The 14,862-nt window shown below is 40.0% G+C and overlaps 1 protein-coding gene across 1 annotated transcript in view; it reads left to right on the top strand.

The window, feature by feature from the left end:
- Nucleotides 1-13,127, top strand: part of PKN2 (protein kinase N2) — a 30,546-nt gene extending 17,419 nt beyond the window's left edge. Inside the window, exons 6-21 of the mRNA XM_014939360.1 lie at nt 291-476; nt 760-869; nt 2,344-2,487; nt 2,626-2,701; nt 3,027-3,201; nt 3,370-3,499; nt 3,972-4,108; nt 4,199-4,274; nt 4,362-4,453; nt 5,544-5,720; nt 6,293-6,355; nt 6,458-6,534; nt 7,858-8,000; nt 9,298-9,405; nt 10,517-10,597; nt 10,677-13,127. Coding sequence (XP_014794846.1) covers nt 291-476; nt 760-869; nt 2,344-2,487; nt 2,626-2,701; nt 3,027-3,201; nt 3,370-3,499; nt 3,972-4,108; nt 4,199-4,274; nt 4,362-4,453; nt 5,544-5,720; nt 6,293-6,355; nt 6,458-6,534; nt 7,858-8,000; nt 9,298-9,405; nt 10,517-10,597; nt 10,677-10,880 — 1,979 coding nt within the window. The 3' untranslated portion in view covers nt 10,881-13,127. The remainder of the gene's footprint in view (nt 1-290; nt 477-759; nt 870-2,343; nt 2,488-2,625; nt 2,702-3,026; nt 3,202-3,369; nt 3,500-3,971; nt 4,109-4,198; nt 4,275-4,361; nt 4,454-5,543; nt 5,721-6,292; nt 6,356-6,457; nt 6,535-7,857; nt 8,001-9,297; nt 9,406-10,516; nt 10,598-10,676) is intronic.
- The last annotated feature ends 1,735 nt before the right edge of the window (nt 13,128-14,862 follow it).

Here is a 14,862-nt window from a genome sequence, read left to right on the forward strand (position 1 = left end):
GTTCTTAGGTGAAGAAAAAAAAGATTCTTCTGGGACACTGAACAAAAACTTAGAGTTATTTGGGTGAACTATTACTCCTTTTAGAAGGTTGAGTCACACATATTTGACTTTTATGCTTATTTTCAGTATATTTGTCTGTCTTTGATCTGCCTCTTGATTCCATCTGAAACCTCTGTTATACCTTGCGGAGGGTCAGAATGTAAACTATTGCCATAAATCAGTCATGAGTAATTCACTCTGTTTACTTAAGAACAGAAATCTTTCATAAATGATTGTCTGTCTTGTTCTAGGTACCCTGGAAGTTAGGCTAATGGGCTGCCAAGATATTTTGGAAAACGTCCCCGGTCGATCCAAAGCCACATCAATTACGCTACCTGGTTGGAGTCCAAATGAAGCCAGACCGTCTTTTATGAGCAGAACCAGTAAAAGTAAAAGTGGGAGTAGCAGAAACCTTCTGAAAACTGATGACTTGTCCAGTTCAGTATACTTCTCTTATTTTTATGCATATCTTTTATTTCCACTTTAACGTGCATGCCATGTTCTGTAACTTAAAACACTACATTGATTTTAAACTTTAATCTGTTTCTTCATATGTCAAGTTGTTAAAAGAAAAAAAACCCGAACAATGCCACGCTACTCTGCCCATAAGAACCAATTAAATGTGAGATTACATTTTCAAGGGAAACTTACTGAAGATTTTTTTTGTTTCTGGAAAATCCTCTTAAAGATTTAAGCTGAGTTTGTGTACTTTACTTACAGATGAAGTCTGTGCTGTACTGAAGCTGGATAACACTGTGGTTGGTCAAACGAGCTGGAAACCTATTTCCAATCAGTCATGGGATCAGAAATTTACACTGGAACTAGACAGGGTAAAAATGTGGTCTTCCTTCATTGATGTGTAGATTAATTTCATGTTGCCCTTTTTTGTTGTTGTTGTAATTACATTGAAATTTCATACGTGCAAGTATTCCCATCATTAACAAAATGGGCTCCCTGGGGTTAAGCTGTTATGCTCGGCTGGCATTCTAGAAATTTTACCTTTTCTGGCTTATAAACTGATGTATTTTTATCCAAGATCTAACACTTAACAGCTATTTCGCCTGTGATAGATGGTGCTTAAATTTTTATTAGGATCCTCAACTTCTCATTATTTGTCCTTACATTCTAATATCAGATGCAGTTTGGGTATTTTGGTAAAGCTACGTCATAGCATTTTTACAGAGCTTCTGTAAAAGTGTTCTCATGTGAAGCTAATCAATTCCTCAGGAAAAATAAATAAACTTGCTAATAGTTATTTCATACAACTTTAAATATTACTTGGAGGACGCAAGTATCTGAAATGGTGTTACCACTACTTGGTGTTTCTTTCCTCACAACTTTTGAAGAGAATTTCTCTTTAATCAAGTATTTGTGTCCTAGATACCTGATAGATAGTATTTTAAGGTATAAGCATTACTTTTTCCCCCATCAGTGTTAAAAATAGACTGAAAATTAAACTATATTTTAGGAGCCTAAATGTCACCTCCAGTATATATTTAAAACAAATGAAAGGGGGAAAAAAAAGCCACCTTCCTGTTTTTGCTCTCTCCCCACTTTGCCCCACCCCTCTGAGCCCCAAAGCAGATTCCTTCCATCCAGGAAGGAAGTAGCTTTAGACCTGCAGGTTGAGAAATTCGGGTTCCGGTTCGGAGCAGTGCACAACTCAGCCAGCAGCTGTGCAGGCCTGAGTGACACTGGGACTAGTCAAAGTTTAGTAGCTGCTCCTACCAGCCTCCTGTGTTCTCCATGGGTTGTAACAAGCTTTTGTAAGAAGCATGTAAGACACCCCAAGAACGTACCAGTCCCACTGGCGAGATACAGCAGTAGTTCTTGATAGTTTGAAGCTGGTTAGAAGACAACAAAACTGCACGTCTTTCTAGAGATACTGCCTATAGTCGTGCATGATGTGTATACAGGTTGTAAAATGTCACTATGCAGCCACAAAATGCAATTGATACTTGTAAATAACAGAGAAAACTGGTAAAGCTGAGTTTTCTGAACATGAGTAAAAATCTGCACTGTTGTTAGACTGGTGTAAAAAGTCTGACTGTTTGACTCTCCTGCTCTTGGGGGATTTTACACTTACTCTCGTTTGGAGGCTGCTGATCCCCTCTGAACTGAAGTGAAATGCTAAGTTGCCCTCGTTGGAGCTTGCTCAGTGTGGCTCCTTAGCCCTGGCTCTGTGTTAAAGTAACAGCTCTACATCTTGATCCCTGGGTTGCAAGATCTTACAATTGTGCAGAGGTAACTCTTGCAGAACAATTACTAATAAGTAATTTCCTGTGTATTTGTTTCCTGCCATAGTCACGTGAATTAGAAATCTCTGTTTATTGGCGTGACTGGAGATCTCTGTGTGCAGTGAAGTTTCTGAGGTTGGAAGATTTCCTGGATAACCAACGGCATGGCATGTGTCTCTATCTTGAACCCCAGGGCACTCTGTTTGCAGAGGTAAGAATGTTTCTTTGAAACACTTGAGTATACTTGCAAGTATTGTATTGTAGAATAGTTTAAGAAGTTTTTCTTAAACTTTTAAGAATGCGTTTTGTTCTGAAATTTTAATTATAACATACATTATTTGAACTGCAGGTTACGTTTTTCAATCCAGTTATTGAAAGAAGACCAAAACTCCAGAGGCAGAAGAAAATTTTTTCAAAGCAGCAAGGTGATTGTTTAATATAAACATGTAAACCTTAAAAATTGTACAGATCTGTTATATTTTTTTATACAGACACCTGATATTAGTCTGTGAATAAAGCTGTTGATAACAAAGGAGTTGGCATTGCATTTAGAAATGTTTTGTTTTAGAATTTCTTATTATGCATTAGCATTTAATAGTGAATAATTAGAAATTGCTAAGGAATATGACACATTCAGTTTATTCTTCATAAACTATAAACTGATTAATATTATATTTTTTTAATTATAGCTTTTGATAATAAATAAGGAAATTACTTACACTCTATTTTCTTTTTTCACAATATCCACAGGCAAAACATTTCTCAGAGCTCCTCAAATGAATATTAATATTGCCACTTGGGGAAGGCTGGTGAGAAGAGCTATTCCTACAGTAAATCACTCTGGCACCTTCAGCCCCCAAGCAGCAGGGCCTGCCACCGAGCCAGTGGTTGATGCACACATTCCCGAGCTCACGCTGCCAGCCAGGTAGGACATATCTACAATTTAAGTACTTTTAAGAGCAAGAGGAACAATGAGATGGTTACACACTAATGTACATAATGTGTGTCAAATCTGTTTGTTTTGCAAGACTGCAGAACTCTACTAAAACAGTATCTGTTACACACTGAGGAGTCATTTTTTTTCTCTTGCCAGTGACTCTCCTGTAGCCAAATTGGACTTTGAACTTGAGCCTGAACCTCCACCTGCTCCACCCCGTGCATCTTCCCTTGGGGAAATATGTGAATCTTCCTCTGAGATAAAGGCTCCTGATGTGCCATCTCAGGCAAGCAACTTTAAGAATTTCGGGCTATAAAGTTTAAGAAGGTTCTTCTCTTGGCATCTTTACGATGGATTTCTTCCCTTATATTTCAGCATATGCTCCCTTAACTTACACATACAGAACTGTCTCAACACAACACTCTGATCACTCTTGATGCCAAACTGTTTCCATGGCTGGTGTGTGTTTAATTCTCTGTGTCATTGGTTGAGCCTCAGGAAAAAAACCAAACAAACCACACAGCCAACAAAAGCCCAAAATCATTAGAGTATTCAGGAAAAAAGTGTTTTACTTACAAAGAGCAGACTGAAGCAATAGGTTTCACCAGTCTATTAAAATCTTGTTTATCTGTGTCATCTTAAAGTATACCATTTTAGCTTAAATAATTCTTATGTAAAGAATTTCACATGCTTATAGTAAAGTTTCTGCATTCATTTACCTTCACAATCAGTATTTTCAAACTTCTTTTTCTTTGCAGGATGAAGTATCAAATTTTGATTTTGAAAATGGCAGAAATAGCATTGTCCCAAAACTCCAGTCTGAAATAATCTGTGAGCCTGATGCCCCCCATTCAGACATAAAATACACCAACACCCGAGAGCCTGAAGATAGAAGGTAAAATACATGGGTTTGCTATTGATCTAAATAATATCTCTAAAAGTTAACAAAATAGAATATTTTTGACTGTTTTTTATATTTACATAGATCACAACAAAGATTTCAGTTCAGTCTGAAGGATTTCAGATGTTGTGCTGTACTGGGCCGAGGACATTTTGGAAAGGTACATGTCAAAAGGCTGTATCAAATGTCAAGGCTATATCAAAAACTAGATGTAGCTCTTCAATTAATCACTTATCTTCTGTTTTAGGTGCTTTTGGCAGAATACAAAAACACAAATGAGATGTTTGCTATTAAAGCCTTAAAGAAAGGGGATATCGTCGCTCGTGATGAAGTAGACAGGTCAGTTTCTAAAATATAACACATGGATTCCATAAATCATTTGTGTTTCCCTTCTGCACGCAGCGTGGCTGTAAGCTCTGTTGGACAACAGCTAAATGCAGTGAAAGAGCAGCACAAGTTGGAGTCTCAATTCAGTGAAAGAGCAGCACAAGTCGGTGTCTCCCTGCCGCGCTGGCTGCTGCGGCGCGTAGCCCTTCTTCTGGGGCGCCGAGGGAACAGTTGCAGCCCAGGAGCACTGCTTCCTTGAGTGTCCCTCCTGCCGAGCCTGCACTGCAGCTCGGGCTTAAATCTGCTCCTGTTCTCATTTAGGTTCTCTTGCAATTATTTATTTTAATTACTTGTTGTACAGACTTCCATCACGTTTCAGGAGGACACTGACTACGATTCTTTACTGGCAGAAACACCCGTGATGGTATTTCTCAACCTCTAACACACTGTCATACTTTGTCCATCCTATTTTCCCTTAAGCCCTGTGTATACCCCACTATTGTGGTTTTCAAACCTTTTTGCCCTAAAACTCAGATATTTTCTTTGCTTGGAAGAGAAGTGGCAGTGACAAAGCTGGCTAGTTTTACTGCAAGAAGGTGCTTTTACAGTTGTTTATAGTGACTTAATTCATTTGACTTGCAGGAAGAAAGATAACTATTAAGAATAAGATACAAATTAATCAATTGGCTTAAGTAGAAATAATCTGGAATTACTATAGATAGATGTTGATAATACTGTTTTTCCACTTTATGTATTAGATACAATTAAAATAAAAATGGATTGAAGCTAATGTCACGTGATATTGATGCATACATAATGGCAAGTCTGAGTATTTGGAAGGAAAATTGGCAGGATCCCATTTTCCTGGACTGCTAGGTTTCCTCTTTCATTTGTGAAAGCTGAATGCAACTTCGTGGAAATCCTGGCATCAACTTAGTGTGTGCAAATACTAAAAGCTCTCTCTTGAATCAAAAAATGTACTTATCTTGAAGAATAGAGGGAAAAAAAAACCTAAGGTGTGAATTACCAATAGTTTGAGAGTTGCAAACCTGTGGTTCAGGCAAGATTCAGCTTTAAATTTTTACTAATTTTCTGTTTGCAGCTTGATGTGTGAAAAGCGAATATTTGAAACTGTGAATAGCGTAAGACATCCCTTCTTGGTGAACCTTTTTGCTTGTTTCCAAACCAAAGATCACGTCTGCTTTGTAATGGAGTACGCTGCTGGTGGGGATCTGATGATGCACATCCACACTGATGTCTTCTCCGAGCCAAGAGCAGTGTGAGTACCCACCCTTCTCTTCTCGGGGCACCGAGTGGAGGGCATTTGGTTCAGTGAACAAGAACTCAGATCTTTATCACCACGTGCCTCTGCGCTGTGTCATTTCACTAAATACTGTTTGAGTTTCTTAAAGGTTCAGAGATTCTAACTCATTTTGTTAAAAAAGACTTATGTGGGTTTCATGTGCCTGAAGCCACACTGAATTAAAAAGTTATATACAAATATTTAATTTTTATAATAACTTTTTTTAAAGATTACATAACAAATGTAAATGAAAAGTTACAATAGGAGACAAGGCTAAAAAGGGAAAGAATAAGCCAAATGAGAAATCCTCCAATGCCATGGCAGGGGACACAAACAGAAAATTTATCCTCAAGGCCAAGCAAACGTACTACAGCTTGAAAGCTGCCATTTGAACTATTTTTGCCATCTGGTTTTAAAACTCATCTGTACCTAAAAAACCAATCTGTCATCTTCAGAGGGTGGTTCATAAAACAGATCAACAATAATGGGCTTCGCATACTGAAAAGCAAGACTGAAACCCACTGAAATCTTAACTTTCTTTTCAACAGATTCTACGCTGCGTGTGTGGTTCTTGGGCTTCAGTATTTACATGAACACAAAATAGTGTATCGGTAAGTGCTCAGCGACCCATTTCCAACAGATGCATTTCCACTGTTCTGACTAGCACTGAGGAAATATCACTGATGCAATTTTGTTTTGAAATGTTCATTTAGAGATTTGAAGTTGGATAACTTACTGCTGGACACAGAAGGCTTCGTGAAAATTGCTGACTTTGGTCTTTGCAAAGAAGGTAACGGGCCTTAAATTTTCCTTTTAGGAAAATTCCATAGCTTGTCTTATTCTCGACTGTTCCTTGAGACTTTTGGGCTGCCAAATGTGTGTAGCGTAGACTAACCTTGTGTCATTTAAAGGAAAAAATAGATCTTTGATTGTACAAATGCAGAGATAGGAGGAAGTTCCTTAGTGGGGAATTATCAGTAGCATCTGAGCACATTTTTTATTTTTTTTTTAGTTGTGAGCATCACCTATTCTGATTCTTGCACATCATAGCTCTGCTTATTAATAAGGCATCCTGCATTTTACAAGTTAGCAGGAAAACCATGAGGTATCTTGCCTCGTTCTAAATGTGGTGACACTGTACAATGAAATGAAGTACCATGCTAATCCATACCTCACTCTTACTTTTTTAGAAATTAATTATATATTTTTTTTAATCTTTGAAATAGTCACAACTATAGCTAAAATCAAGACATTTATCCCAAAAGAGAAGCCTAGATGCTAGAAAGTTACTTTTTAGTGTCCTGCTCCTGGCAAATACCTGTCAAATAAGACATAAAATAGAGGTAGCAACTGAAATCGCAGTGCCTTTCTCAAACCTCCTTGTGGTGAAGATCTGGAAAGGTCCGTTTCCTTCTCCCATTTGTACAGCCTCCGGATCTTTTCATTTTAGGTAGCCTTAGAGGGAATTTCGTAAATTTGGTAGGTGTTCAAACATTACATCTGCCTTGAATATCTTAGGGCAAATCCTGTGACTTCAGCTCGAAACAAGTTTCATACATGACGAAAGGAAACAAGGACAAGGAAAGCTCTTTGGTTTGCCAACTGCTACAGTCAATGGTTTTCTTGACCTTTCTGCAGCACCTCCACTTGTCTCACTGCAGTCCCACACTCTGCCCCTCTTGCAAATATACAGGGCTTATTTTGCTCAAATTTAGTTCATGACACTTGGCGTTTTACTTAATTATATGTAGTTTTTCCACTGCAGAAGCTTCCATAGTAGGCACGTTTGACGCGCAAACCTCATTTTCTTCTACTAGCCAGTAGAAATTTAGCCTAAGATTGTTTGTATCTTTCCCAGCAAAGATAACTGGGTGACAAAGGTGTAACTGGAAGCTTTATTTGGCTCATTGCATGTAATCAGGGATAGAAAAAGTTACTGAAGGGAACGTGGAACAAGGGTGTGGGAGGGAGGAGTGGGAGAATATTTGACCTCAGTGGCCTGGAACTACAGGATGGGCTGAAGTTGCTCTCGAGAGAGGTTTTACTTGCTGGAGGAGTAGGTTGTAGAGGGGCAGAAAATACCACTTGCTTTTCATTAACTGTAACTTTTCAGGAATGGGATTTGGAGACAGAACAAGCACGTTTTGTGGCACACCAGAATTTCTTGCTCCAGAGGTGCTGACAGAAACCTCCTATACAAGAGCTGTAGACTGGTGGGGTCTTGGTGTACTTATCTATGAGATGCTAGTGGGTGAGGTAAGTTCTAGTAAGACATAATGGAGTCATAAAACTAATATATGTTTAAAAGGTTACAGAACTCATGATACCAGCCTGTCAACATTTAATGTGCCTTCTCACAGTTGTATCAATACTTATATATACAGTACCTATAGTTATACACCTGGTTTCACAGGGAGAGCATCTTAATGAGTTTCATCAAGAAAAAGCAGCGTTAAATGCTGAGCAGCTCCTTGCCTGATACCAGCTGCTGTGATGCTGTAGAAGCTGCTGCTGAGTCAGGTCACGAGGTTGCGGTACCAGCAATTCTGGAAGTGAATAAGCTGTAGCTGGTTCAATACTTAACCTCAAGATTTTTGCTTTATTTTTTTTTAATTACATCATTATGCCTTAAATCAAATTACAGTAACGGCACATTAATATCAGTATCTCTAAGCAATAGCACAGCACATCTGGTTTTGGGGAGCTCAGTTTCCAGCACACATCTGTTCCCGCCCTGTTGGGGTGCGTACGGCCACAGCACCCTTCTGCGGAGAAAATAAATTCTTTAACTCCTGTAACTTGAATGGAAGTGAACTCTAATGCATAAAACTGGATCGTAGTGAAAGCTGTTACCATTTGAATTACACATGCACTAAAATAGGCTGCCCCAGTTCCATGTAAATGAGCTGGTATAAATAAATTACTATTGAATAATTATTTACTATTGCATATATTGCTTTACCTTCTGGTCCATTGTGTATCTCCCAGGTGCACAGTGATGGCTTACATGCTAAAAACTGGAAAAATCTAGATTTGCTCATCATTTTGATCTTTCTTTTTCAAAAAAGATGGTCATTCAACTTTAACTTCCTTTCTGGTAAAAAAAAGATAAAAAGCTTGTAGGGTCTCACTGACATCTGTCAGGCTGTTTTAAAATGTTTGCAAACCCTTGAGCTGTAACCTGCTAAAGATATTACAAAAACAAATTAGTCTTGACCACGTTACCTGTGAGTGGCAGCTGTCCCAAAGGCAACCTGATGCATACTTTCCACATGCCCTGTATATCTTGGGTCAGAGTTCAAAGAATGTCCCAGTTTTAGGTATTTCTACCTCTAAAAACACATTTTAAAAGCATAATCCTTCAGTAAAAACTAAGGGATAATACCAACTTGCCTTACTTTACTTACAGAAAACTACCGTATCTGTTTCTGGGAAAAGGAAGACTTCATTTCAGGGTGTCCAATTCCAAACTGTCAATTGAATATAAGTGATTTTCAATTGTAAGGGATTTTTAAGCCTGTTTAATAGTATATTTTTATTACTTTTATTATAGTCTCCCTTCCCTGGAGATGATGAAGAAGAGGTGTTTGACAGTATTGTAAATGATGAAGTAAGATACCCACGATTCCTGTCTACAGAAGCCATCTCTATAATGAGACGGGTAAGAACACGTCACAGTATTCCCCTCATCGCATTTCCTCTCCAACATTAAGGAAATTAATTACTTTTCTGGGGAACAAAATACTTTAGGACCCTTTGCTTGGTAGTTTTTTCTACAATTAAATCTCAGACTTGCTTCATTTATGCTGTGCCACGCTGCCGGGCACCGTAACTGGAAGTTGTCGGTGCCATTCCACTTCATTCAGGAGCAAGTTTTTCCTTTTTAGAAATATAAAACACGAGAGACTCTATTTTCTCCCTGAACTAAGTTTCCGAGTCATATCTAACCAGAGAAGTTCAGCTTTTATTTCCTAGCAGAACACTGCTGCATTGACCCGTTTGGTAGATTAACATTGTCACATGAATATTTTAATTCAAGGACTTCTAAATCTTTTTGGTTTTATTCCAACTGGGGCAGGGAACACCGTACACATGGCATCTGCAGTCCCCTTCCTGGCAAAAAAAAAAAAAAAAAAAAAAAGCTAAGTTTTGTGTTTATGATTGTTATTAGTGCTGTTCCTTGGTGTAATGTCTCTGAAGAAGATGCCTGAAGCTGTCTTAGTTAGAAGCTCCCGATAGAAAGGCACCTGCTGGAGGGGATTCAAAGCCTGGGAAGCAGCCTCTCTACTTAAATGTGTCTGACAGTAACCACTGTGCCATAAGTATTTAAGTAATAGTATAAATATTCTATAGCTTAAAATGATGGCTTCCTCCCAGGGAGAGTGTTTGCCTGGAGAAAGAAGGAAGAATATAGTTTTAAGGCAGTACCTGGGAAGCGTGTGTTTTTACTGTGAAAATGATGGATATGCTGGTGTCTGTAGGGGACTGCTACACTGCACCCACAGCCTGGGTACTGGAACCCTGTGCTGGCAGTTTGCTCACTGGAGCTGAGTGTGCACTGCACCAGCAGAAACGCTCTCAAAGAGCATTTATCTCATCTCACGCTTGGGCTTTCCTTTTCTCTGAGGACCAAGAATTTTCTATAGGTCAGGCACTATGAATTTCACTGTCCCTCCAGCCTTGGTGTTGGCTCCTCCAGAGTAGCTCCCAGCCTCCCTAGTCCATCCCTCTGCTCTGGGATTTTTGCACTGAAATCTCACCTGTTTTGTCAGCTGCTACGAAGAAATCCAGAGCGGCGTCTTGGAGCTGGAGAGAAAGATGCTGAGGACGTGAAAAAGCATCACTTCTTCAGGGTGAGTACAACCAATGTCACATCTAAGGAGACCGAGGGGTAGAGACAGGAAACTGAACATCAGTTGTTCTATTTTCCAGCTAATAGATTGGAATGCTTTACTGGCCAAGAAAGTGAAGCCTCCTTTCGTACCCACCATCAGAGGACGGGAAGACGTTAGTAATTTTGATGACGAATTTACCTCTGAAGCACCCATCCTCACTCCGCCTCGGGAACCAAGGATACTGTCGGAAGAAGAGCAGGAAATGTTCAGAGATTTTGATTACATTGCTGATTGGTGTTAACTTCCACACACTGTGAAACCCCAGCTGACTGGCTCACAAAATGCCTCTCTCAGAAGAATACCGACCCTTCAGTTGCTCTCTGTGCCACCTGTAGCTTCTGGGTTTTTTAAGTCACATGAAGATCCTTTTAAGTACTGTTTTAACACTCTTGTGAAGAGTGGCCTCTTTGTATATTGTTTTTTTTTTTTTTATCTGAGCACTGGAAAGCAGGTCTGTGGAGTTCTTAAGCTGAGTTGGTGAACCCAGGCTGCATTAAGCTTCCTGCACACAGGCACAGGTGGATCCGTACTGTCTCTCTCACTCCCCTACAGCAGATAATGTCACTTGTTAGAGTGTCTGCCCGCAGGGGGAAGAGCAGCCTGTGAGGGAGGTGATCACTGCTCTCCACTCAGCCACACTGAAATGGAAGTTTGGGATACTGATGACACACACAACACGGTTCTAGCTGGAGAAGGCAAATGATTTCAGTTCAATATTATCTTGTGCAGTCTATAAAACGACACATTTCTATGTACACTTTTCATCTTGTGTTCTTAAAATAACGGTATTGAGAACAGATATGCCTTGTTTTGTAAATTTTCTATGGTATTTATTAGGAAAAATGTTAAACGCCTTGCCTTTGAGATAACAACAGCGTTAAGTGCTTCCATTACAAAGAAAAATCCAGAAAAAAATCCAGAAAGTTTACCAAAGCCACTTGCCAAACAGTTTTGCCTTCAAGCTCTTTAAGCACGGCTTAAAGCCCTGGTTGATCTGCAGAATGTGAGAAGGCCGTTGCTCAGTCTGAGCGCACAGAGCAAAGCATTGCCCGGGCCCATCCACTCCTGTGCTCCAGCTCCTGCCTCCCCGCTCCCCCCGGGGACAGCTCAGTTAACCAGTCTGTATCTAACCACCTACATCAGCCTCTAGCTGCTGTACAATATCATATCACTTTTAGAAAACATAAGGATTTTCAATGTATACATGCTGTGAACATGTATATTTGGAAGTTGTAATGTATTCTTATGTCCAGGCAAGTAATTTAATTATACCACTTCATTGATTTTTGCACAGTGGCCAAGTGAACAACACAGAACTGAGTAAAAAAAATATTTGTTTAAGTATAGGCCACTGAACTCCAGAACATTGATTGGCAGTTACTGAGAGTAAAAGCAATATGTTGTAACAGAATGTATAAATATTTTTGATAAAAACTGTATATTTTATAAACCCCCCCAACACTAAAAGCTGTACCTCAAAAGTTGAATACTTTAGACCAGACACTGTGCACACTTGTAAACCAAGACCTGGTTTTGGCATCTGGTGTTGTGTGGGCAAACCTTAGTTCTGGGAAGATAGGTCTCCTGCGTGGTCCTTAGCTCTAGCCCCATCCGGAGCTGACGGCGTGTCTCGCCTCGCAGGGTCACCCTCGCCGGGAGGTTGCTGGTCATGGGCTAAAGATAGGGAGAATTGGCACTCAGATGAATGAGAAACTTGTCATTTTCTTCATTGGAAGAAGAAACGCAAACCACTTGAGCGTGTAACACTGAGGCGGTGGTTTAAAATCATGATGCTGGACAGACCTGTAGGGTCACACAGGGGAGAGGCTTAGGGAGGAAAAAATAAAAGAGTTATTAGGTCTAAATCAGGCACCGCCCCCCTCCACAGGAACCAGGAAGGCACCTTCACCAGCTTCACGAATCATGTTTGGCAGCGTGAGTCAACTGCTCAGCATTACTTGTTTCCAGATTCTAATAAACAAGAAAGAAATGATGTTCCTGTATCTAGCTGAAAACCAATACTTTTGAGGTACAGTCAGCTCACCCTTTTTGGTTCCCAAATATATATATGAGCATCTAACAGGGTGCTTAACACTTATGAAAGTATCCTCAAAAATACCTTTTTGTAACTACATCTTGTACAGAAATCTTTTTTTAATCTAAGTAAATCACTAAAAAAAAAAAAAATTAAAAAAAAAATTAGAGGGCAGGGTATGTTCACCCAGTTAAGCTGAAAGAAAGCACTAATTTTATCTCTGTAGTTTTTTAAATATTTTTAGGCAGATTAAGATTTTAAACTCTAGATTGTAAATATATTTTGCTATACTTTATCTGTATGTGGCTGCTCAAGCACTTTGTAAGGAAATTAGGTTATTTTAGAATGGTACACTATGCATTAAAATGAAATGTGCCTTTAACAAATGTCATTCTAAGTGTTTTGCAGTCATTAATATCACAAATTAAAGTTTTAAATAGAGTAATTTGTAAATTGTGTCCCAAACATGATTTTGCTGTTTCTTGAAGTGACTTGTCATGTTTTCTCCACAGGTAACTTCAGAAAAAAATCTGCAGTTGGGAGGGGACTTAGATAAACCCAGTCTCTTAGTGGTAGCTCAGTGTACTTAATTTAATTTTTTTAAAATCAAAATAATAATTACCTCTTCTGAGGCTGAAGGAAAGGAGCCTCCTCTTGCTTGGGTGAGCAGTCCTGAAGGGAGCAGAAGACCACATCTACTGAGCTCTGGCCAGCTTGAACAGCATTCTCCCTTCCCGGGCTTCCTTGGAGGGCAGGGGGAGGCCACACTCCTTCCACTCCTGGGTACTTCTTCATTGTAGGCTCTTCCCCCCCCACCCCCATTGTGTAGGAAAGCTCCATCAACAAACAAAAACCTATACCTGGCCCACAGTGAGCTTGTTCACAAGGCAGCAGAGAGTGAAGCTCTTAAGAACAGATTTCACATGAGACCATTGCCTGGAGACAGTTAACTTCAATACGTAACTAAGCAATCGTTCCAGAAAGGGCTGGCTCCAAATGAAGATCCAGCCAGTTTTAAATATCTAGGCTAAATCGCAGTTGAATCAACGTAGGAAGTGCCTGAAGACATTACTGAAATGCCCTGGCCTTTGCTGTGTGTGGGGAACGCAATCCCATCTTCAGCTCCCAGCAAGGACACAGGCACATCAGCAGAGAACCCAGAACCCATCAACACCTCAACTGCAGCCACTCTCTGCACTTTAGGCTCTACCTCTCATACAGCCTTTGCTACCACTCAGCTTTGGGAACACCAGAAGGTAATTAATCAGCTAAAACACTGTAGAGTTGCAACCACCTCCTCTCCAGCTCCCCACACCTATCCCTGCAGCCCCCAGAGCTGCTGGTGTACCCCCCACACCACCAAGAAGCTCCAGCCAGGAACAAGGAGAGCTCATTTCTGAATTAGAAGCTTCTGCAAGAGAAGCCAAAATCCTTACCTTCATCAGCAGTTTACTAAAGGTACCTGCCCCAAAATGAAATCAGAGTTATACTATTTTTTTTTATCCTGGAATGCTTCACTTTAAGAGCATAGTCTACTGGAGCAAGTAGCAACCAGTTTCAGAATATTCAACCCCATTCCTAGTTGTGCCTCTTTGGGCAGCGCAGTTACTGCCACCTCCACGGCAGGGGAGGTACAGGAACTGCTCGTGGAATGGCAGGAAGAGGCAGGGTCAAGCCAGGATAGACCCTCCCTGCCTCCATCTGCTGCCCTCCGGAGCTTTGCACAGATGTATTTAAATTTGAGGCCAGACAGCTTTTGCTGTATGTAACAATTTCAGCTGCAAACACTCACCCCTCATATGTCAAGGGCTCAGGAATAATGACTGAAAGCATTTAAAATAAGAGCATTATGGCAAATGTAAGTTTCAGCTATTTTTAACCTGCATGTAGCAGATTGAACATCCTGATCTGTGCTGGAAAGTACACTCATGGTAATAAAAAAAAAAAACAACCCAACAAAACCAAAAACAAACCCTTCACCTCTGTATTTCCAAACTTCCATCAAATGTTGGGCCCTGCCCATTCAAAGCATCACACCTTCTCCTGTGGAGGAGGTAGGCAGAGTAGCTCAGAACAGAACAAGGAAAGCCCAGGTAATAGAAAATATCGCAACAAAGTTTAAGGAACTACATTAAAACAAGATCCCTCCAAGCTACCAAGAACATCTTTAACATCTGCACCAGGATTT

This window comes from Calidris pugnax, unplaced genomic scaffold, assembly GCF_001431845.1.
Source record: "Calidris pugnax isolate Ruff unplaced genomic scaffold, ASM143184v1 scaffold18, whole genome shotgun sequence".
In the NCBI taxonomy this organism is placed as follows: domain Eukaryota; kingdom Metazoa; phylum Chordata; class Aves; order Charadriiformes; family Scolopacidae; genus Calidris; species Calidris pugnax.